Below are 24,184 nucleotides of genomic sequence, written 5' to 3' on the forward strand. Positions count from 1 at the left end.
ATGCAAATATACACAAATATGTAATTGATGATTTCCAAGAATAATAAGCCTTTCTAAGTATTTCTAATGTACATGAAAGAAACCTCTAAGTACATAAGTGGCAGAAAGCTAGTAGGAAGCTGAAGGTCATAACTCTTATAAGAAAACCCAGTTGTGTTTGGATTTTATGAATGGTATACCACCAGTGACGTGTATTAGTGTCGCTAAAAAATGGCATTGTCATTACTAGATAATAAAATACATTGTCAAGGTTGTTTGCTTTCCAACATGTTAGACCATGCTATTGTAGAAGTATCCTGGGGGAGGGGCTGGGCAAGAGGAAGTTGAAAACAAATTCTGTAAAATTTTACAGCCATACTTTCCAAATAGGCATGACTACAAGGAATGACACTTGTTTCAGACCCCCGTATTCCTGTATTTCACGCATAATCAGCACCCCTCAGTTTCACTATTGAAAGTCTTTTCCCAGGAAACTAAGGCTAAGGGATGTAGCGCCAGAAAGACTTCACACAGAAGATCAAGATCTTCAAGCTATGGCTACATAACTGTAAATTTGAAAAAGAAACTAGTACCTGTGTCCTTTGTACTTCCATCCATTGCTGTTATCTATACCTGCATCTTTTAATGTTCCCAATACCTTTTGTTTCCTTCTGTACCTGGACCATGACAAAGGTACATCTTTTTCTCAGAGGTCTCAGCTCCGGGCATACAAACTGCTTTGTTCTTCCCTCACATAGGCCAAAGCCCCATGCTAATTTTCCATTAAGAACTCAGCCATCATTGGAATGATGTGCAATAGCCAATAGGCTAACCAGAGACCCATGTCAAAACCAAGATGTATACGTTTCCCTAATTTGGTCCCATCCTATAGGAAGAACACCCTAAGCATGATTATAGTGGATGAATCCAGTACAAAATCAATAAAGCTGGTTTGAGTAGGGCAGAAAGATGGGCAAGTAGTGGGCAGATAACTGCTCTGTGGGACAGGAATGGTACTATCTCTGCAGCTTAGGAAAAAAGTGATATGTGATACAGCTATTTAGAGGAAGTCACCGATAAAACCTTGGTCTGATTTCTAATGAAATTTTTAATAATAACTCTTATGAAAGTAGTTGTTTTAACATTCATCTGAGACACTAAAAAAATTCTCACTTTACCTGCTGTCATAATCTGGGAAGCATTATATTCCAGGACTATGCAAATGATACATCTGGTTTGGTTATCCTACTCCCTGTACAAAAATAATATCCTGACCAGAAGGAGTATGTCCATTTGGCCTATTTTGGGTCACTTTATTGATTAGTATTTTAATTAGGAAAAAAATATTTCAGTAAGCAGTTTAAGCTCTTCCTCTTTAAACTGTCTTAGTAGATCCCATTCTGTGTGTCTAGCTTGGAGCGAGGGACCATGTTAGGCAGAAGGGCATTATAGACGTAGCACTATATCAATATAAATCAGGGACTTCAGCAGAAATGCTTTGGTCACTGAGGCGTTTGATGGATTTGCTTCTTTCCTTTTCTATTTCCACAGAGAAAGGCTTTATGAAAGGAAATTTTTGGTCCTGGAGAAAGAAATATGCTTTACCATTTTTTCTGATAAATATTACTAAACACTTATTTAATATGCTACACTTTTATAAAACTAATATTCTGATCCAAATGCTTCGGAGATTTAGCCCCCTGCCTTCAGTGGAACATTCTGTGTAAAGGAAGCAAGTATTGTGTGGATCAACATTTGCAACATTTTTTTTAATTTTAGCGGTCAATAGCAATTTGGAAACATTGGAAGCACTATGTAGGAAAAGACCAAAGATCTATCTAGCTTTCTATCTTTTCTGAACAATCATTGCTGCTCCAGAAAACTCCAGTAATTGGTAGTTGGTACTCTACTTGTTTGGTAGAAGGATGTACTTCTTCCCATTCTGAGTAGCTGATCATTTTATACCCCAAGGCTTAAACATTCTTGGTGCTACAGTGCATGCAAATGTATGTAAAGTTCAGTATGAAAAAGTATCATGTATAGAAGTGAACATCTCTACTGAAGAAACTATCTTCTGTCAAAATCCAAAAATCATTTGTGAGTTTGCAACTGTACATTAGAAGAAAAACCTACTTGAAAAAAATATACAAATATTGATTTTTTTTAAATTCCATATATTGTCTTCCAGTACACTTTATTCCCTGCTCACGAAGCCCTTGACATCAGCAAAAACATTACTGTTTACATCCTGCAAGCTTTGCACAGATTCATCCTGTTAGATGAACACCCTTAGAAATCAGACTCCATTTTTCCAGGGAAGCTGTATCTAGTTTTGCTACAGCTGTGTGATGCTTTGGCTCCTTATTTACATACCAATCTATCACTCACTGCATACAAAAAGCATTTTGTAAGCTGTACAAATACAGATGTACCAGACTACAAAAAAGGTAAAGTCTGTCCTATGTCCTACACTCTAAAAATTTCTGAAGACACAGCAAGGCTGAGTATCAACCTCTGCTCTGCAGAGCAATCTTTAGCTATAATTAGTCTTCCTAAATACTAATCAGCATTTCATCTATGTGAGTTCTTATAATATATTCAATTCCCCAATGTATAAAAAAAACATTGCACTGCATATTTCAGTCTCTGGTTCATTTCTTCCAGAGGATAGATAATTTCAAGTAATTAAAAATATTAAAAATTATTGCCATCCTTAGCAACATCAGTTACTCGTTATGCCTGTTAAATCAACATTAATAGAACCAGGTACAAAGTAACAAGGGTCTTTAGGAAGTATCCATATGCATTAGGCATTTATGTAAACAAACTACCTTACATGCTTTTAATGAAATTAAATGCTTCTGTTGAAGGAAAATAAGGTGCCCAAAGTATTTTAAAAAGGCAGTGAAAGGAAAAGGCAGAGCATGGCACAGCACTGAACTGGGGAGAGCTGGGATGATGGGCAGCACGGCAAGAGGCTGCTCTCGGTGGCTGTTGGCCCACATTCAGCTGCTGCCAACAGTAACAGGAATAACATAACAAACATTAAAACTCTAATAACGTGTGACTACTTCTACATTACATAAACTTACTGAGAAAATACAAAATAAATTAAAAAAAATATTTGAGGCTTTTTTTGATGAAGCAAGTTTTATGCATAGTCACTACTGAATGCACTGTGTCAGTGCAATGGAAAATCCCAACAGGAATTGCTGCTGCCAACTGAAACAGGATTATGCACACATGACTGACAGTCCCTCACAGCTAAGTAAGGAGCAATGCAAATCACTGTTGATTGATTTTTATAAATCAATTATGCTCAAAAGACAACAGACTTCGATCTCCCATAGCAGAATTCTGTGTGGCTGCCCGGACTCCAGGGCTAGAAGTGTACGTGGGCCTTGGTGTCACTCTTGGTGTGTCCCAGGCCCTGCCACCACCGCCCAGGCTTGTCCCCAGCCTGGGCCCTTTCCTCACCCTCGCCATCAGTCTGCACTGCACAAAGATCCCCCAGACCAGCAGCTGAGAAGCTGGATAAACACACTAATGAGATATTCTTGCGCCATGAACAGACGTGCAGAGGAAAGCAGCGGAGGCCGGCAGGAGGGAGCGCGGTGTCCCCGGCGCCCGGTGTCCCCGGAGCGCAGCGCAGCGCTCGGCAGAGGGCTCCAGCCCCGCGCAGCAGAGCCCAGCCAGCACACCCTCCCGAGGGACAGCGCACGGGCTGGCCAGGCACACGGAATAGAAACCTGGCTGCAAATCAGGGTTAGGCTATTTGTTGACTTGAAAAAATAAATAAGCTGTATGCTTTCCCTTTGTACATTTGTATGGACATCATCGTTATTCATAGCAGAGAAAAGAAAAATAAAAATATCTATGGTGCTTCTGCACTGAGGAGCTGCAAAGACTGAAATAAAATGGCTCATGTCCTTTTTGTTTCTGTGCAATATCCACCACACAGATAAAAGCAGACAGCAGAGCGGGAAGCATGCTTGGGTTCATGTGCCTGTGCACTCTGCATTAGTGACATATCATAACTTGTTCTGCTTGAGTGAACAGAGTGAAATACTTGCTCTCTCTCTTATTAAAGATGCTCTTAAAAAACATGCCTGGATGTCAGTCTCTGCTTCAATCTTCTCCTTTACTGAGTGCTTTCTAGACTATAGAAAAACAATGAGGGAGCCAAATGCAGACAAAAACGTGCCTTAGTACCAAAGAACGGTACAATCTTTCCAGTTGTTGACAATATCACCTCAAAAACATTTGAAACAGCTACTTAATTGAGCCTAAGATGAAATACGGAAGCAATCTGACTGGCCTGATTTTGAGTGTGTGCTGGGATTACTCCCTTCACTGCAGAACAGTTGTTTTTGAAGTGTGCCACTGCAAGTAGATCAGCTCTATTCTAAATTAAAACCTCTTTGCAAGCATATTCAGCCTATACCCCACCCTTTATATTGTGCTTTGCAATATACATTCTCTAGAGGGTAATACAAACAATTATTTCTTTTTATTACAGTTATTGTTAGATATTAAAAAAGAAAAAATTGTGCTTAGTACTGTATGTTTATCCAGTTAGTGGTACATCCATTGATTGTTTTCAGGTCCTTAATTGTAGAGTAGAGGCTAATTGTACAATAGAGGACAAATGCACATCCTTTCCCTTGCTTCCCCTTATACACTAACATTTTATTGTCAGGTCTCCAACAAGCAGGCTAATTGCAAGTGCATGAATATGAATGTGAATATGAATATGAATATGAATTGATACACATGAAACTGGGCAAAGTTACAAAGGATTGGGCAGTATACACATATGTGGGCAACCTTCACATGCAGTATGCACAACTGAGATGCAGCAGTTATGGAGGCAGACATCACTATATCTGAACTGAAAGCTGTCTGTAGCTGTAACTGTAAAGAAGACCCCAAGGACTCTAATGATGTGTTGATCCCCCATGAGAAAATGTCATTGAATTTACTGTATACTAACACATTTTGTACAGTTTTGTAGTATTTACTATAGAACAGCAATGATATTCCCACTTAATTTCACATCTTTTTGCTTTTCTTTAAGATGCTTATGCTATTTCTCTACAAGAATGTCCACTTGAAAAATAAATATTTTCAGCTTTATCGAAATTTAGAGAGTTTTGCATATGGGATATTACCTTCTTAATATATTTCTTCTTCAATATTTATTGTAAAAAAACAACCCTCCATCCTTCAACAGAAATTCTAACAAGGCTGAAATCACACTGAGAAACTCTCAATTTATGACTCGTACCATGAAGATGAAGGTTTTCTCTAGCAGAGATATTGTCCACGATAGGGAGATTTTACTCCTCATGACACGTTTACTCCTCAATGACACACGTGGCAAATTCATTTGTTCAGAAGGTAAAAAATCTAAAGGGTTAGAGAATTGCTCTAATGTCCCCTGTAGTACGTCAGACCACTCTCACAGAGTGCTGCTGGTACTGTGAAGCATGAACTTGTAGGAAGAAGAAACCTCAATGTCACAACTGTAACTGCAGGCAAACAATTCCGAGCAGGCTAGAAACAGCCAGCTTTCTCATGGCAGCAACCATGGAATATCCTGGGATGGCTACCATCCCTTCTCTTTGGACTACAGATAGGAAAGAATTGTATATTTATTTTCCTGCTGAATTTGAAAGATTAGAATGAGGTAAATGCAGCTTTGGAGCTGGAGTGAATTTAAGGGATTGTTAGAATTTTTGCATATTTCTAACCTAGTGTAAAAAGGGGTTCTTCACTCTTTTGCCTGAAAGTTCAATTGGTTTCAAGAAAACTATTTCAATTAAAGCAGGAAAATTTGAAACACACTGTTCTTGAAATGTGTGTTCCTATTCTTCTCTGACTGTATTTAGTTAATAGAGATATCTGAAGTAGGCCATGAGAACAGTATATATATATATTGTTTATGTTTATATACACATATATTTATTTACATTTACATTTATATACACATGCACAATTGAGAATTTGAGTGAATATAGTCATAACAGCTTTTCACAAGGTAGTACATTAGTGCATTCAGGACTTAAGACTATCATATATTAAAATATCATAGCACTGTAAAAAGAAGGAATATGTAATCTCAGTAAAAATGTCTATTTTAATTATACAAGCAATTTGAAATAGAAAATTAGCATTTTAGAGTTCATTTTAGAGCTAACGATGAGAGGTGCTAAAAACACACAGTGCTATATCATGTGAATTTTCCTGTTTGGTTAGCTTTGTTTCTGTGGTAATGGGAGTCAAATTTTTCTTCTTTTTAAAAGAAAACTATCAGGACCAAGTCAGTAATTTTCAAGTGGTCCATTATCCTATTACAGAGAAAGAAATGTAAGGGTTTATTAGTTGTTTCAGAGCAAATGTAGCTCTGCATTAAAACTGCATCATACAATGCAGTTCATATCTGGGAGTTTAATGTTAGAACACAGTTAAAATCACTGGCTCTTACCAAGAAAGGACAAGAAGTTTAAGTCCCACAGATTTATCACATCTTTTGTCCCTGCAAAGTCTTTGGGCAACAAAAGTCTCCATTTTGGACCAAGGAAGAAGGACTCTGCACAGAGCTGAGTGTAGCAGTTATCACAGTGAGGTAGAGCCATGAAATCAGTGCTGCTTGGTGTGCTTTCACAATTGCAGTGCAGATAAACCTTCACACAAACACAAGCTGCAGTAACAAGGAGGACTCTACTCTGTGAAATGTGAGCTTGTGATTTCATATTCCCTATGAAATGTCATATGTGTGTGTTTCCACCACAAACATAATTTGACATGACATTAATTGAAGATACATTCTAAAGACTGCAACTCTCAGTGGATCTTAGTTCAATGTTATATATGTGGGATGCATTCTTTTCAAATTAATCCTGACACTCTAAGAGGCAGATTTTCCCTGGCATGACCTGGGGGATAAAATACATACCAAGGTCTGGGTTTGTCCAAATTTAGTTATTTAACTGAAGTACCTGAGCTAAGAGCTTCCAACTATAACTTGTTGACTACAAAAGTCAACAGAACTCAGCGGGTACATTTGGTCTTCCTAAAACCTGAATTGATTTCTGGAGGTGCCTCTGTCTCACAGAACACACCCACTCTTTCCATTGACTATATGGAAAACTTGGGCTCTGTGTAACTAAATTTGGGCAGAATTAACCTGTGCTCGGATATCTGGCCCAGATATCTGTGGCCTCAATGTGACATGGAAGAGTACAGCACTAGGTGAAAGTAGTGTTGGACAAAGAATGCGAGAACAGAACAGTCCTCATGAGACATCCAAGAAATTTGCAGTACCCATCTCACTGAGGATCTAGCAAAATTACCCCTCCTTTCTTCTCTGAAAGATGTTTAACGCAGCTTTACCAGGAGTCCTTTTTTCCTTACACAGCTGTTTTCATTAAACACAGGTCACTGCATTGCTGGGCTGATAGCATTAAAACAATAACAATTGACTGTCAAACACTCCATAATAACTGGTTTTCTTTCCACCATTAATAGACTTTATATGAATGATAAAATGCAGTTATTCTCCAGTTATTACAGCACATATCCCCAAGAACTTTGCATTATGGGTGCCAAAGTAGTCTTGCCTTTTCAAGCAGGAGGGAGAAAACCCTGACAGAGGAAGATGAAGACAACTTTATATATTTCAAAGTAAATATTCCCTTTGATGCAGCATCTTCAGAGCAACGTCCCAGTTTTCCCAGATCTCATGTTTGGGGCAAGCACACAGGACATTCAGAGAAATATGACCTTATAGGGTCCTTTGTCTATTTCAAATTTTAAAATTAATATGACCTAAATTATACAATAAATGTCTAAAACACACATTGTAAGGGAATGAGTGTTTTGTTCTTATAAAGTGTTCCAAATGGTCTTCTGTATTACCACTATATGAAGTCAGCTCCTTTACTCAATGGAGCTCTAAAAATTCGCTGAACTGCTAACCTTTTCTTTTTGTAATGTATAGTCTGAAGAGACAGAAAAACAAAGCACTAGACTATGTTCCCAAATCCTACTGGAAATGAAAGAAGCTGCTCTGAAACACCAGGAAGCAATGTTTGGTTCTAGTGGTTTTTGCACACAAGGTGGCTATGTTTTGAGTAGTTCCTACCAGGAAGATAATTTGAAAGATTCATTAGATGCATTGACTTCAGTCATATGCTATTTTCACTGGCTTAAAATAAAAATGAAGGCAGAATCAGGCTATTTTCTGGTTCAGAATGCAGCTGTTCTCCCCCTGATGGCATAACTAATTTATTTAATAATACTCAAAGCATTCTAAACCAAGATAGTCAAACAATTTCCAGTTGTCCATTATTTTTTTAGTTTCCCCTCATAATCAGACTTGATTGAGAGAAAATGGGAGGAAAAAATACATACATTATGCATGTGTAGTCTGATCTGTGATGACATTTCCCTTCATTCAAGCAGAGAGACAGAATCATTTTCTCCTGGGTATGCCTTCTTGAGTCTTTCTTTCTCTTTCTGCTTACAAAGATACGTTTTATAGTAATGATGCAACATTATATGGTACTGAAATAATGTAAGCAATACCAGTGGAGTGGGAAACATCAATACAATTATAGCAACGTTTGATGCTTTGAAAGCTGAATCCAAATTTCAGAAAGGAACATTCAAAAGATGTCTTTAAAAAATCTCAGGCAATTCTAGACAACTTCACTGCACATATAACAAATAAATGTGAGCTTTATGGATGTATGATTTAACTTTTTTTCTCCCATTTACCCTTTTTTCAGCCTAAAAAGGGGCCATGGATTCATTTCAGTAAGATGTTTCTTTAGAAAGACAAAGGAGTGCAGTTCCTCATTAAATACTTTAAAATACAGTTTGACTGAAGTCACTACCTTCAATTTGGCACAGATTTTTTCCTTTTAAGTGTAATGCAATACTAATCTAAAAAGTGATTATGTTAAAATACTCAGGTTTTACATGGTGGATCACATGTATTGAAATATTGGATACACTCCATTAACTATAGTCACGAAACTATCTCCTTCATTTCTTTCCATCGCCTCAGAAAACATGAAGGAACCAAACACCCATTTTTGTTTATTTGTTCTTGCTCAGCAAATCATTTACTAAGCACCACAGTTTGAAGGGATTGAGGCTGTTTTAATAACCACTATTAGTGCTCCAGGCACTGAATAAAGCATAACTGCCTGAAAATTTTGGGAGCAGAATCAATAACTGAAGAGGTAAACGTTTCCCTTAGGCATCCCAGTGAAACCTCTACCATCTCAATAAAGGCACCTTCATGCAAGTGGTCAAGGGAGCAAGGCCAGAACACAGCAGTACATGAGCTTCATTCTTGCCCTCCCAAAGTCTTTTAGCCACAGAAACTGGAACCCAGTTGAGCAGGACTGATCAGGAGCCAAGACAAGCCAGACTCCTGGAGGGGACAGCTGAGCAGTAACCAACATTTCCACACACACCCTGGCTGCACTTGTACAGAACAAGTTTCTTGGGCCCAATTTTCCTCAACAACTCTCTCACAAACCAGCAGAAGGCAAACAGCACAGCACAGGGGGCAAGTTGATATCATTTGAAGGCCTTGATATTATCAGGTATGAGTACCTAATGCCATCTGCAGCATTTAGTTGCAGGTGAGGATTCATCAGAGCAAAGAACCCAGCAGGATTCTTCCATTCAAGGTTAAATACTCAGGACTGGAAGTGAGAGCAAATGATTGCTGCTAGTTTTCAACAGCTTTTACAGAGAAACTCTTGAGGGAAATGATGTCCTGCCATGCTGATTACTGTAAAATCCATTGCAGATAAAAATAGCACTTAAAGTAGTTTCACTGCTAGGAAGTTGAGTAGGCTAAGGAGGTGGAAAAGGTCAAGGGTGAGGAACAGCTATCTATACTTCCTTTTCACTTTTGCATTTAATGCAATATTAATGCATGTCCCATTATATCAAGTGTCATCTGCACCTCTCTGCTCTATATCTTATTGAAAATCTTCTCTCTTGGGGTGGATTAACTAACAGCAAATAACTCCGAAAAATGCTCTCTCTTCTCTTTTTTATTATGGATTCACTGTAGATCTTGTGGTAGCAGGGATGACCTTTAAATCAATGCAACTTGCATCTACAGAGCCACGTGGGGATTGTCCTTCCTCCTATCCCTAGAGTCCATGCAATTCCTGAAGTAAAAACCCACAGAGGAATATTACACATAACCTGGAAAAACTCTCTTTTTACATGCCAGAGGTATGTTTTATATATAGTTTTTATAAATCACAAGTGTCTATAATTTTTTTTTATACCACCATCTAAGAATCAGATTCCATTTCTCCCATATGCAACAGTTTTCCAAAATAAAAAAGCTGATCTTACTCAAACCTGATATCCAAGACATTTGATCATTACACTGCTAACACTACTGGTTCACCATATTTTCATAACAGGAACAAATTGGCAAAATAGCTGATGCATATAAAAAAAAAATCTCAGCATGCTTTGCCAGCCCTTATTTCTCACCTTTCCCATTTTACATTTTAAAAGACTCCTTAGATGCTCAGAATATATTGAGGAAAAAAGTACTTGAGAATTTAAGTGCAGTAAAAGATGATAAATTATAAGATACATGCAATAATCTTATGTGTTACATTTGAAGAGAAAATCTGTGACATAATTAATAGAACAACGCTAATAAGAACAACCCATATTTCTTGTTTTATAAAATTTCTATGTGAAAAATCATCCCATTGTGTCATTAAAAACATGTCATTGCATTAAGAAAGACAATAGCTGTGGAAAATACCATTGGAAGTCACAACCTTAGGTTCACTGTTTCCTAGAGAAAGTTTATAAATTATTTGGAAATTCTCCTGGAGACCCAGAAGAAGCAAACAATTGCTGTGTTGTCATTCAGTGACATTGCAACTGCAAGAGATTAGACAGAGTAGAGGATGAACCTCCTGTTAGCACAGCTGATTCTAAAAATTTTAGGGACAGTAGAGTATTCCTATAGCTCCTCTGGGAAGAGGAATCAGTCAGTGTTTTTAGAAATTGTACCCAACTGAGCATCTTTAGGTAACTTACAATAACAACAACAGATTTTCTTCCAAGGATCTCACAGTACTGAATTAATTATGGTTTACATAACACACATACCATCTCCTAAGACTGCAAAGGACATTGTCTCCATTTCACAAAGGCATAAACTTCAGCACAAAGAGCTAATGAGATTAAAAAAAAAGTTAATAACAGAAACAACTTTTTAATGTTCTGTGCCAATGCCACCCTTCTGCTTTTTAGCAGGTGATTTTATAATCCTGTTTTCCGAGGTTTTGGGAATATCACTCCTGGAAAGATTCATATAAACAAGCAGGAAACTGAATCACTGGAGGAACAAACTAAATACACACAAGGAATTCTCAAATGTACAAATTAAGCAAACTGAAAAACAGACAAACTTTCCCTAATCCTCTGTGTAGTGATGTTACTTCCTCAAATAGATGATGAAAATATTCTAGGCAAGAAATAAGATTCCTAAATTGAGAATGCCCATGAAAACAAATTGTTTTGAACAAGGAGAGGTGAAGGTTGATCCCCTGTACCTGTCAATATCTCTCACCACATCTTTGATACATCAGATATCCATTACACATGTTCTAAATGAAAGGCTGGGTCAACAGTCTGGAAAAATGTCCTTAGATGTCAGTGCCCAATATTGATAGAAATGCAGAGAAGCATATTTTAAATTCATTTTCCCAACATTTAAAAACAGTCAAATTGGATGATATGAATTTGATACAGAAAACCCTCCAACATATCTGCATATCTGAGAAATCTAACTAGGCAAGGGATTAGGGAAGCAGGACACTGGTGATCTGTTTGTAATTCCATCTCCATGCATAAACTGCATGTTTCTTCTGCCAAACTTTGCAATAAGAGATACTGCTTTCCACTGTGTTCCTTATCTTACTCAGTGAAAGTGATGTTTGAGCTGCCTGCACTGCAACATCCTACTGACACCAGCACCCTGAGATTGCTATGCTGGTTCTATTAGCTGGTCACAGATTACAGATATGTCCCCACAGACAGCAGTGGAGTTACTAGGATGATAGAAAGAGAGGCTTCCTGGCTGCATCTTGAGCCTCTTTCTTGAGAAGCTCAGTGCTAAAATGCTGAAGGAGAAGAAAATAGAAGGGCAGGACAGGACAGGATGGGAGAGGAGAGATGGGACGTCAGGCCATACCTTGGACAGCTCCTCAGCAGCACTTCTGCCGGTGAACACTGGACGGTGCCACGTGGACTGCAGTGACCTGGGGACAGGCAATATTTCAAGGGGTATGGTAAGCACAGGGCATGGGCCCAAGTAAAGAGAAGGGTGTCGTATTGCTCTTCACTTCAGGGCTCAGTCACCTGGTTTCTGCTTTCTGTCTCAAATAACTACTGCCCTATCATAGCTGGTTGGCTGGCAATGCACAGGAGAATGAAATGAGAGGGGAAAACAAAGATTTGGAGCACACTACGGAGAAAGGTGCTGGGAGTTTTGAAACAGAAATGCCAAAGGTAAACAAAAAGAGTGTGAAAAGGTTAAAATACAAGACTGGAAGAGCTGGATGACAGAAAAGGATAAGGAAGGGTGGATGGGGAGGAGGCAAGAAAAGTAAGAAACTAAACTGTAAAGGAGGGAGCAAACAAGGCATTAAGGCAGAAGAAGAGAAAGAAAAGGTTTGTAGAAAATTGAGTGATAGAACTGGGATGGTGAAGTGGCAAGGAAAATGGGGAAAATACGTGAAACAGATATGAGCAAGAGATGCACAAGCATCTGGAGAGCATAAAATAAAATGGGAACATACAAAAATATGTAGCAAGAACTGAATTACTGAAATATGTAACCCATATTATGGGCAGGGATACCTGCTTCTGAAACATCACACCAAATCTCCAAACCTTACATCTATATCCTGAGACAAACCAATATTTATTATTCCAGACACCAATCCATGAACAGATGAATGGATACACTTCAACTCCTGGGAAAGTGTTAATACTTTCCATCCTCTTAACAATGATCTGGACATCACAGAGATTTAAAATGTAGCATTTTAACCTGTTTAATTAAGATGATAAGGCATTAATTGCTTTCAGTTTTGCTTTTGTGCTATAAATAAACTAGCTGATGATATCCAGGAGTCATAAACAATTTTCATCTGGTACCAAAGATGGTGACAGGGTTCATCTGCATATTCAAGTTGCATGCACATAAACAAGAAAGTTTTGCTGATTACTTGCCCCACTTCCTCTACTATAGTGAAATTTATATTAGGGTCTTTTAACAGCAGATCAGTCTACCTGAACCAACTTCCAATGTGAATGAAAGGAAATATTCCCATTGTCTCATTTAATTATTACCAATTAAATGTAGAATTTTACATCAAAATGGTAAACTTTTCTGTTACCAAAGCAGTAAAAATGCAGAAAAAAAAATAGTTGAAATAAATTATTGCCATTAGAGAGACAGATGAGCCCGTTCAAAGAACAGTAAAATCAAGTATTAAGCAGTTACAAAAATAATACCTCCTTCATTTATTTTCCTTGGTTTTAGACATGTAATTTGTCACCGGTCACAGTTCTCTATTTATCACTAGAATTTGTATCCAGAAAGCATTCCACCAGAGCAGGAAGGCAAATAATAATAATAATGAAAAACACATGAAAATTACATTCCACCAAATAAGTACTTATATTGATGTTCTGTTATCAAAGACATTTAAACTCCAAACAAATAAATCCTTCAATCAACATAAATGAACTCCTGAAAAAGATTAATAAAGCTACACTATTTGAATTAATTTGGAATTAATAACATTTTTGTAAGGTTTTGCTTCTTTGAAAATTCAACAGTTTGCTTTTTAATTTGAGTTTGATTAAAGCTATCAATAATTATATTTCAGTGCAATTCAGAGGTACTGCTGAAAATTGGTCAGTGTGACATCCCTTTGTCCACAACAGGAAAAGAGATTTTAATGTATTTCTGGTTTCTAATTAAGCTGTATATCAATTTGAAATCCTAGCACATAAAATGCTGCAGGCATTTTGAAGTAATATCTCAAAGAAAGAATGCCTTACTTTTCATGGAGTTACAAGTGTTTGGATGAAGTTACTGTGTTTTCTCAATACAGTTTTGCCAAAGCAAATCACTGAGGGCTCCCTTAACCTACAATGATCTGTTGCCTCAGGCAATGCACAGCTCCTTGCTCCACAGTTAATTGACAGCTGTTTGTCTGTCCATGAAAACCATTTACGCCCTCAGCACTCAAAAGGAGATTCTCCCCTTTTGTAGATCTCACCACCTAACTCATAAAGCCTCCACTCAGTTTGGAGCTCCCTGGAAATGCCAGCTGAATTTTGATGAATTTGGGCTACACAGCTTCTCCCCACTATACACCTACAAAATCAACAATAAAGACTAGTTCCTCTTCAGTTATATGAACAAAGCTTTAGTCCCTCATTTGGGGATTTCTTACACTGATATTACAGAAGCCACAAAGATGTCAGATCTCCCTTTGGAGGTATTTCACTAGGCTGAGGGACACACTGCAGAAATATAAGGCCAGCAGAAGAATTCTCCAGCAGCCAGTCTACAAGGCAGAGGCCTGCAGGAGTTGTGCTCACTATAATAGTTGGTGTTCCTGAATGCTTCCACAGAGTTTTATTGCAGGCAATGAAGTCAAGATACATTTTAGCTACTTTGGTTTATCTTAGGCAACACTTTGAGCCCCAATTCCCCAAGATTTTATACCATTTTCTTTCTAGAATGTGTCAAATTCAGGAGCAACCACCCAGGGAAAGCCAGGTGCTAAATGGAAGAACATGAAGATAGAAGCAGTCATTAAGTCATCAGATATGCCTAGTTCCCAGTTTTTCCCCATTTCTTTTCATCTTACTGTTTGTGTTTACTGGAGCAGCTACACAAAGCAAGAATTTACTCCCACACTATGCCAGGACCTGCACACAGCTCAAGCATACACACAGTCTCCACTTCTGCTTAAACTGTTGCAAAATCATCTTATATCTTCTGCATATTCTGAAAATATAACTTGCTGTTTCAGGACAGATATCTGGGCTCTGAATCTGGGACCATCAGCAATAACTGCCTACTCCCAAATGCTGCCTTAAAAATCTGCAGATTTTTGTAGGTTTGTACCAGAAGACATACTGAATTTAAATGTAGAGTTGACAATTTGAAAATTATGTATCTTAATATGCATATGGTCCCAAGCATGTGCAGAAATATCAATTTATTAAAGCTGTCCACTCACTTAAAGGAATTATTTAGTAGTAATTGATTTTAAAAAAAAAGCAAGCTATTGAATGAGTACAATCATGGAAAATTACACCCATTTAACTCTCAAGCAGTTATTGCACAGGCACTTCTGTAGGCAGAATATGGCCTGCATCACTCAAATCACAAGAAAGCATCTCCATTTTTTTCTGCAAGTTACTCCTAATAGTTACAATCCTTAAAACTGTGAGAACTCACACGGGCTTGAACATGTTAAAGATATTCCAGTCAAGAGAGACAAAGAACTGCACCAGATGAATCACCCTCTTACATGATGGATATCTCATTATTAGAGTTGCCATCATAACTCTGTTCAGGCTTTGCACTCTGAACTTTAGCAAGATACTTCTATGGTGAACACCTGTTGACTCTTCACATCTACATTTCCATTGTTAACAAACTTTTCCACATTTATTCAGCAATGGTTGATTTTAAAAGCTTTCTAAGCATGATCACAAAGGAGCTGAAAGCCACCTGACAGCTCTTCAGTCTCACATTACAGAACCAAGGTATAAAATTATTATATAATTTCTTACATTTTTGCCCAAGTGCTAATTTTATAAAAACACTGTCCCCATGAATATTCAACTAGTTTTCTCAATCCCGGTACTTCTACTCAAATTATTCATAGATCATGTTTTTATTCACTTTTATTCTAATATGATGATAGACTGATTCTTGCACTGTGTTCTTTCTACATTTATTCAACATTTACTGACGAGTTTTTCCACTGCCTAACCTTGCTGATTTTTTCAAGGAAAATATTAAATAATAAAATAAGCATTTAATGGTTTTCTCCTTTCTCTTAGTCCAGTCACAGAGTTCTCTGGTGCTATACAGTATAAATAGTTAATCCTGATATATATTGAGTGCTATTGTGGAATTACAGTCATTTTTAGCTGATGTGGCTTCATTCAATTGTCACACTGCCTTAAGACCTCATAAACACAAACCCCCATATTTATGTGCATATGTACACATAGGATAGGTTTTTATGCCTCAGTTTTACTAACAGTGAAAATAAATATTTAATGGTGTAGGACAGGAGTTTTCTTCACTTGTGAGGCCACCTCATTTGTGTCCTTGACAACGAACTGCACTATGATTACAGACTTCCAAATTAATTGGTGTGCTCATATGGAAGTTAATATTGGACTTCAATATTGTAAAAATAGAATATCTTTGTCTCTTTTGCATTTGAAGCATCCAAGAACACTGAAAAATGCAAGTTTTAGTACTTTAGATATTTTTCCACTACCTCCTGTAAGGCTATCTTGTGTTTCTTCAATTCACTTGCTAAATTTCCTTCTCAAAGACATGCATGCAGTTTGCCTTTCTCACAGAACTTGAAACATGCATTTTTCATAAAACTTCTCTATTTTGAGAAGGTGATTATTTAAGCTGAAAAAACTTGACATCAGAGTCTTGGATATGGCAAAACTATGTTGAGAAGCAAATATGTGTGGTTGTTAGAAAGGGATGGATTAATAAATATCAACAGGCAATTGTAGTCTGAAAAATGTCAGACAAGTGTACCTGTCTTTTCTGACACAGTATTTCATATATACTTCAGGGCAAAGAGAATTTCTGCTGGGACTTCACCATTTCCATTTAGACAAGTGGGTTCTAGAATTAGTTCAATGACTGTAGTTTCTCACACAAACTCTCTCTGCCTGAGCTCATGCACCAAATGGCTGTTATTTAATTAACTGGTGATAACTTGCCCAGATTCAAGCAAATTATTTGTGATGGGTCATTGCATAATAATCCAGATTTGTGCTTTAATAATACCTACACAAAGATGCTTTAAAGAGGCACTGATATTCCTGAAAAGGGCTGAGATTTCCACATTCTGACATTTTCATGCCTTCATGTCTGTAACTAAGATCTTAAATACAGATGCATGCAGGTAATCAAGAATCTACCATTATCTGCAGCAAAATAAACACATACTGGGCACAATTCATAGAGAACATAGACTCTTTCTCCCTCATTCAACATCAGCCAGCCACAAGGCAGCTTCACTAAAAAGCCACATAACCACTCAGCCTGTTGCTAAATCTGACTTAAGGGGAAGCAGTTCATACAAACCACAGTCCAGCATTACGCTTCTGCAGCCACATGGCTTGCAACACATAACTTGCCTAAGGCCAGAAAGCACAGGCATGTATGTCTGCAAAATACTATGTAGATGTGTTCATAAATAGTATTTAAAGCCACAGATTCTGAAAAATGATCCTAGCATGACTCATGCGAAATATGCAAACTTCATTTTTCAAACCAAACACTACAGTGTAAAAGGCAGCAGGAAAGCCAGGAATCATTCAGAGTCATCTGCTGCTTTAAAGCTGTGACCTATATCTAGCAGCCAAGGAAAAGACATTAGAAGACAGAGCTTTACAACAACAGGAGATTATTAGGCATAGCAGAGAAACAATTGCTTGTTGCAATTACAACTTCAAAGCAGAATTTAACTCTCCCATCTGCACTGTGGTTCTCTTTTGTATGTTCTGAACTTGTTCCACTATGAATCTCCCAGTGCTGTCACATGCCATCTATCCAAGAGTGCTCTGTGCTGCTCACATGGGATTTACAGATGGGTCAAAGAGGAAAATTTGGAAATTTCCTAATAGGAAAAAGCAAGGAAAAAAAATCTTGCACTTGAAGAAAGCTAATGTAAATTTTAATAATTACAGGGACACCCTTAATATCATTCAGCTATCCAATTTTGCTATATCCTGTAAATGTCCTTTTCATGGCATTTATCAAGTTCATACATAAGGTACCTTGTTGAGATGCTAGAAAAGATGCTGCCATATTGTCTGACATGAGCTTTGTCCTGGGAGCCACCATTTTTTTCCCTCCAAATAACACTATACTGAAGTAGTAGCACCAAAGATTAGAAAACCTGTTCATAAAATATTCGTAAAAAATTATCTGTCTTATGACCAGAACACTCTTAAATGGATGACTAAACCAAGCAATGTCCCCTCACTTGCTCAGGGCAGATTTACTTATGGGATAACATGTGAATTCAACACACACAGGAAATTCTCCTAAACAGACATTTTCCTGAGGGACTGGTGGGGGGCAGGGGGAAAGAAGAATATAAATACAAATACAAACACACACTGCTGCACTTCTAAATTCTGATATGGCAAGCAAAGCAGAACAAAAAACATCTGTCAGTGCAACACAGCAAAGCCCAGCTCCCATATGCCACCCTTTCTCAAGAGAGGATTACTGTTTTAATATTCTGAGTTCACATCATATATTCTGCATTCAGTGGGCAAACCAACCCCCAAAAGAATCTATCTATATAATACAAATTAATCATGATCCATGCACATAGTCCCAGAAGTGGCCTTTCTGCAGGGAAATTGTGTGGTGACCAGGAGAAAGCAGGTTTCCTTAGCCTGCCAAGCAATGGTAACTGCAAATGCAGCTGCTACATCCTCTGGCCAAACTTCTGCTTGCTACAAACCCCCAGAGCCACTCTCTGACCAGGTAATCTGCACAGCCAGAGACTCAGCAGCTCTCTCTAAATCTTTGTCGTATTATTTCATACCGCTTTTTCAAGTGGGTTTATTCAGTGATACAGCACTGGTCCCTGCTTCTGCAGTATGCTTTCTGTTGCCATGGAAGCAGTGAAACCACAGCTATTGCCTGTGTCCAGCACTTACTAAAGCCTGGGAGTAAAGGCAGACTTTGCTGCAGAGGGAAGAGACCACCTGGAGAAACAGACAACGACCTGCAGCCACGTTTTATGCAGTGTAATTTTGCCAATACACTAGATTGTACTGGAAAACAATTTCAAATAATTTTTCTAATAATTGTGGCAACTTCTGTCTGCCTGACAAGTGCAAAGAAAGGTGCTTTCTTCACCTAACAAAGCTTCACCAGCAATGCTTCTTTAGGTGGGACAAGGTCTTGGGTCAAACTGAGCTCTAAAAAATCAGCTTGGAATCACCAGGGGCACACACTTGTTGCCAAGTTTTCTCATTGCTGACAGAATAATAAATCACTCTTAAAAACTCATTCCAGATGAGTCAGAAGGGGCCTGTACTCCACATCTATGAATTTCATCTTTTAGTTCCCAAATGTCTTTAAATGTTTCCATGAACTTGATTGGTTTTGCTGAAGCAAAGCATAAACAATTTTATGCTTTATGCTAAATGTTCCATGACACTTCTCTGAGTTTGCTTGAAGGTGGGTAGAAAAGCTGTCAGATCCTGCACATATAACTATCCTGCACATAGATGCATTCATAAGTCACTCATCACCACACTTTCTTGTAAGGTTATCATGACTGAAATGGACAGGAGGTATTTCTGAATTAGTTACCACTGACACATTTTCCTTTAGGAGATTGTATGGATGAGACACTCATTGTGGGGGACTGCCCCTAGATGGACACCAGGGGTCTACCAAAGCCTCTCTATCACCCCCCTCCTCAGCTGGAGAGGGGACAGAAAATATAACGAAAGGCTCATGGGTCAAGACAAGAACAGGGAGAGATCACTCACCAGTTATTGTTTTGGGCAAAACAGTAACTAGACTTGGGGAAATGAGTTTAATTTATTATCAATTTGTTAATTAATTTATTGCTAACCCTATTGGAAGCTGGAAATCCATTGCTGGCAGCACAGCAAGGCTGAAATGATGAAGTGGCACCCTAGCTGTACCTTGGTTACTTATTCCTGAGAAAGTGGTTGTTCTAGCTGAGCCTCAAGAGAGAATGTAAGTGCAAGCCCAGAGAGAAGGGTGGGAAATGCACCCTAGACAGGTCCATGCTTGCCCATCAGTATCACCTTTAGACTAGTGTGAGACAGACCTGCCACACACTGGGACCCAGGCACTGATGATCCTTTTGCCCCTCCTCTGACTAGAATCCCATGTAACTGCAAGAGGCACTGAGCCAGCTGTGCCAGAGCTTCCAGCCAGACAGACCTGCTGGCAGTAGGTGTAGCTGTCCAGGTCATAGGTTGCCAGGAGTGCCTGATGCATCTTCATGAGGCTGGGGATGATGAACATTTCTTTTGCAGAAGATGTGCTGTGGGTGAGGAGCTGCGTCACCAGGTGAAGGAGCTATAGGAAGAAGTAAACAGGCTATGCAGTATTTGAGTGAATGAGCAAGAGATAGACCCATCATTTTCAGAGATACTACAGTCTCAAGACTTTTGGGAGTCTTGAACACCCATGGTAGTGGAGAAGCAGGTGGACTCAGAGCCCTGCAGGGTAACTAGTCAAAGGACTGTTAGTCAAGGGTCTGTTAAAGGCGAAGGCTCAGACTGGGTCACTGCATGTACCAGCAGGAAGGCTCATCCTCCTTCTCAGCATTTGACTGTCCCATAGCAGTGGTCACAGCACCAAGCCTGACAGAGTTCAGTAAGCATTTGGACAATGCTCTTGGCCACGTGGTGTGACTCCTGGAGATGGTCCTTTGCAAGGCCAGGAGTTGGTCTTGCTTATCCTTGTGTGTCCCTTCCAACTCAACAGATTCTGTGTTTCTGTGGCAAGGTCTGTCACTGACAAAAAGTAATTGCTTCACTTCAGCTAACTCTTATATAGTCCCTCTCCTAACTCCATCTCTCAGAGACAAACATGGAGAATTAGCACAACTCTTCCAGCTCTTCCAGCAGTCACACAGCTTGCATTGGATCCTTCCCACCAGACACTCTCTTATAGTGACAATTTGTAGAACAGAGGCTGGCTACCACCTTGTGTTTCACTGCACCTATCACAAATGCACTCTTAACTGGTTTTTAGGCAGTACAATGATAAAATATAATTTATAATAGGAATTTTTCCAGTTTCTAAAGTTACATCACAATGTGAGTTTCTTGGTTCATTTTACCAGAGAAGTACCTAATCCCCCTGGCTCTCCAGAATGAAGCAATTGTGTGTGAAACAGGCAGAAAAAACACTCTTGAATAATTTTTATTAGAGTGTGCTGATTATTTTCAAGCCAGACCCATGATTTCACAACAGTCAAGGCTGATACAGCAAATGCAACTTTAAGTGGTATCGGTCATCAACCACTCTCCCCAATAATAGTTACACATTTGGCAAGAGTAAAATCTCACTACAGCTCCTCAACTCTTGCCATTTTACTTCGAATACTTCACCAGCAAAGTTAACAAAAAGGACTTTTTTTATTTAAAGGCTAGACTCATACTGATGGGTACAAACCACTACAGACATCCCCACACCACTCAGAGTAATTTCCTGAATTTAGTGCTGACAGACAGGCACAAACCTCCTCTGCTCCCAGTAACCACCCTGGCTACCACCACTACCTGGAGGCCCCCGACCAGTCTCTTACAAGGCTACCAACAATTGCCCTGACTACCAAGCTAGCAGAAGCACTGTGAATCTTTCTTAACAGGGATAGGACAAGAATATGTGTTGGTATGGCAACATGTGTTGCAGCTCTGAAAAGTCTTTTTCAATGATTTGGAGTCAGACTACAGATTTTCCTTCCACACCTGCCTGCAGGCATGAAGTATGCTATTGATTTTACCGTCTCACGAAGCTTGTCTACTCAGTGCAGAGCATGCATTGGCATATCCACTCTGGATTAAATGAAAAGAGAACAGCTAGAAAAGAAAAAGGTCTGATGAGAATCTTCACCTCCACTGCCATAGCAGCCAAAATACCAGCAATCATCTGAGCAAGAACAGCAGGTAATTCCCCATTTTCCCCCACAAGAAGGACAGGAAATAAACGACTGCTTGAGTCACACTTCTCTCCTTGTACATGAAATAATCTGAACATCACAATGTAGGAATAAGCTTATAGGCTCAAGACAACTTTTGCAGACCTCATTAATGTCCTACAAAGAATGAAAATGCTATCTTGCACAGAGAATTCCTGCAGGCCTTATCCAGGGTACCTCTCATTGACACCAACAGGAGCTTGCCTGAGAAAAGGCTGCAAGCTTTGATCCGTAAATAGGATTTCAGCTCATTTCACCATAGAAACAATTGCTCAGGTTAATTCCGTTCTCTTCAAGACTGTATCAGGAACTGCACCAGATACTTCACAGATCAGAGAAATCACATGCCTCAGTATTGCACGTGGGGTTGAAGAGCACAGTTTGGCTCGTTCCCAGTCGCACTACTCCCCCTGACTGGCACTAAGACTGAGGTGAGCTGTCATTAGCGTCTTGATTTCAAAAAGAGTACACCTGCAAGAAGAGAATATTGGTTGTATAGGAATGCTATTCCCTGGACCATTTTACTACTCTGTTTCAGAAAAAGTATTTTCCAGAAACAAGATAATCGCAGTAGACTCCCCAAAGAGCATCCCGAACAGCCTGATGCCTGCAGGACTCCCGTTCAGGTCTCTCAAACCTGTACGTGCTCACACACGTCTCCTGCCGCAGCCAAAGCTCCCCCGTGTCTGGGCGCACCGCGCGGGGCTCCCGTGCCGCCTGGCGCGAAGGAGTTAAGCCGGCCGGGACCCCCGCCCGCCGCCGAGCAGCCTCCTGACGTCAGCCCCGCGCACGGCGCAGCGCTCGGCGCGGCGGCGGGCGGAGGAGACCCGCGGCGGGCGGGCGGCTGCGAGCGGCCGGGGCAGCGCTTGGCCGCGGGGCCGCCCCCCGCAGCCCCGCCAGCATGTCCGCCAAGGAGCGGCAAAAGGGCAAAGTGACCAAGGACAGCGTCACCCTCCTGCCCTGCTTCTACTTCGTGGAGGTGAGTGGCCGCTATGCCGAGCGGGCTGGCCGGGGGCAGCCGCGGGGCTCGCGGCGGGCGCGGGGAGCGGCGCCGTGCCGAGCCGAGCCGAGCCGAGCCGCGGGGAACGCCGTGCGCCCGCGGACAGCGAGCGAGCCTCGGTGCTCTTTCCGCAACGCCTGATGCAAAACCCTTACGTGATGCTTTGCCTCGCCGAAATCAGCATCGAAGCTCCCTATAAGGAGCAGGCATAAATTAATCTCATCTTTCGAGCCTTTTGAAGCAGGAATCATTTCTAAGAATTACTCGGAACATGAAAGGGTTGCTCAACTAAATCGGGTGATGTGCACAGGAACCTCTCGGGAGGAAGACATGTTTCAAGGGCTGCCTTCTAGGCAAACGCTGATCGCATTGCTTTGATAGAAAAAAAATCATGTTCATAAGGGAATGCTTACAAAAATAGAAATGTTCTCAAATAGGTAATCACTGATATATTTTTGCTGACTCCTGGAGTATGTGTTTCCTCTATCAGAGCTAAAAATATCTGGAAAACAGAACGAGGTTCTCGGCACATCTTCTAGAGCAAAACCTGCTATGGCTGCTCAGCTGGTAGCAGGTGGAGTTGCAGAGACACTAGCTGCTTGGTGTGTCACTCGGAGGCATTCAGCCTCCCTGGAAAGTACAGCCACTTAGGTACTTCTGGAAGATGATGAGTAGACACAGTTTAAGCTTAAAGAAGCCGTTATGATGTGGATTTGTTTAATGGCACAGCAGAAAGAGGAGGGTAAAAATGTTTTATGAGTTAAGTGTTGCAGGTGACCCCACTCACAAGAAAGAGAACCTGAGGCACTTTGGGGCACCTGACTTACCTAAGAGAGAGACTGTGAAAACAACATGAAGAACTTAATGATAAAATAGGCTGTAAGTTAACTATAACTTGCACTCAAAACATAAAAATATATATAATACTTAATGTGTAAAATATGAAAATATAAACATTGAGTGAAATATAAAACAGAAAATATTTTTCTCTCAGATGCACTTAAAGGGCTTTGGAGGTTCTCTGGAAGGTAGAAGGGGGTTGGGTTGAGAATGAATTTTAGGTAACAGTGGGATGTTTCTGTTCTGTAAGCACCTGGATATGGTCAACAGCTAACACTAAGCTGTACCAACT

General features: G+C 39.7%; 2 protein-coding genes across 2 annotated transcripts in view; one reads left to right on the forward strand and one right to left on the reverse strand.

Annotated features, from left to right (window-relative positions):
- The window catches only part of PLPPR5 (phospholipid phosphatase related 5), a 105,067-nt gene that overhangs the window by 70,774 nt on the left and 10,109 nt on the right, over positions 1-24,184 (reverse strand). The gene's annotated exons all lie outside the window — the stretch shown is intronic.
- PLPPR4 (phospholipid phosphatase related 4) overlaps positions 22,861-24,184 on the forward strand; it is a 31,753-nt gene continuing 30,429 nt past the window's right edge. Inside the window, exon 1 of the mRNA XM_085068151.1 lies at positions 22,861-23,031. Coding sequence (XP_084924277.1) covers positions 22,954-23,031 — 78 coding nt within the window. The 5' untranslated portion in view covers positions 22,861-22,953. The remainder of the gene's footprint in view (positions 23,032-24,184) is intronic.

This window comes from Lichenostomus cassidix, chromosome 8 (genome assembly GCF_008360975.1).
Source record: "Lichenostomus cassidix isolate B80296 chromosome 8, HeHo_3.0, whole genome shotgun sequence".
In the NCBI taxonomy this organism is placed as follows: domain Eukaryota; kingdom Metazoa; phylum Chordata; class Aves; order Passeriformes; family Meliphagidae; genus Lichenostomus; species Lichenostomus cassidix.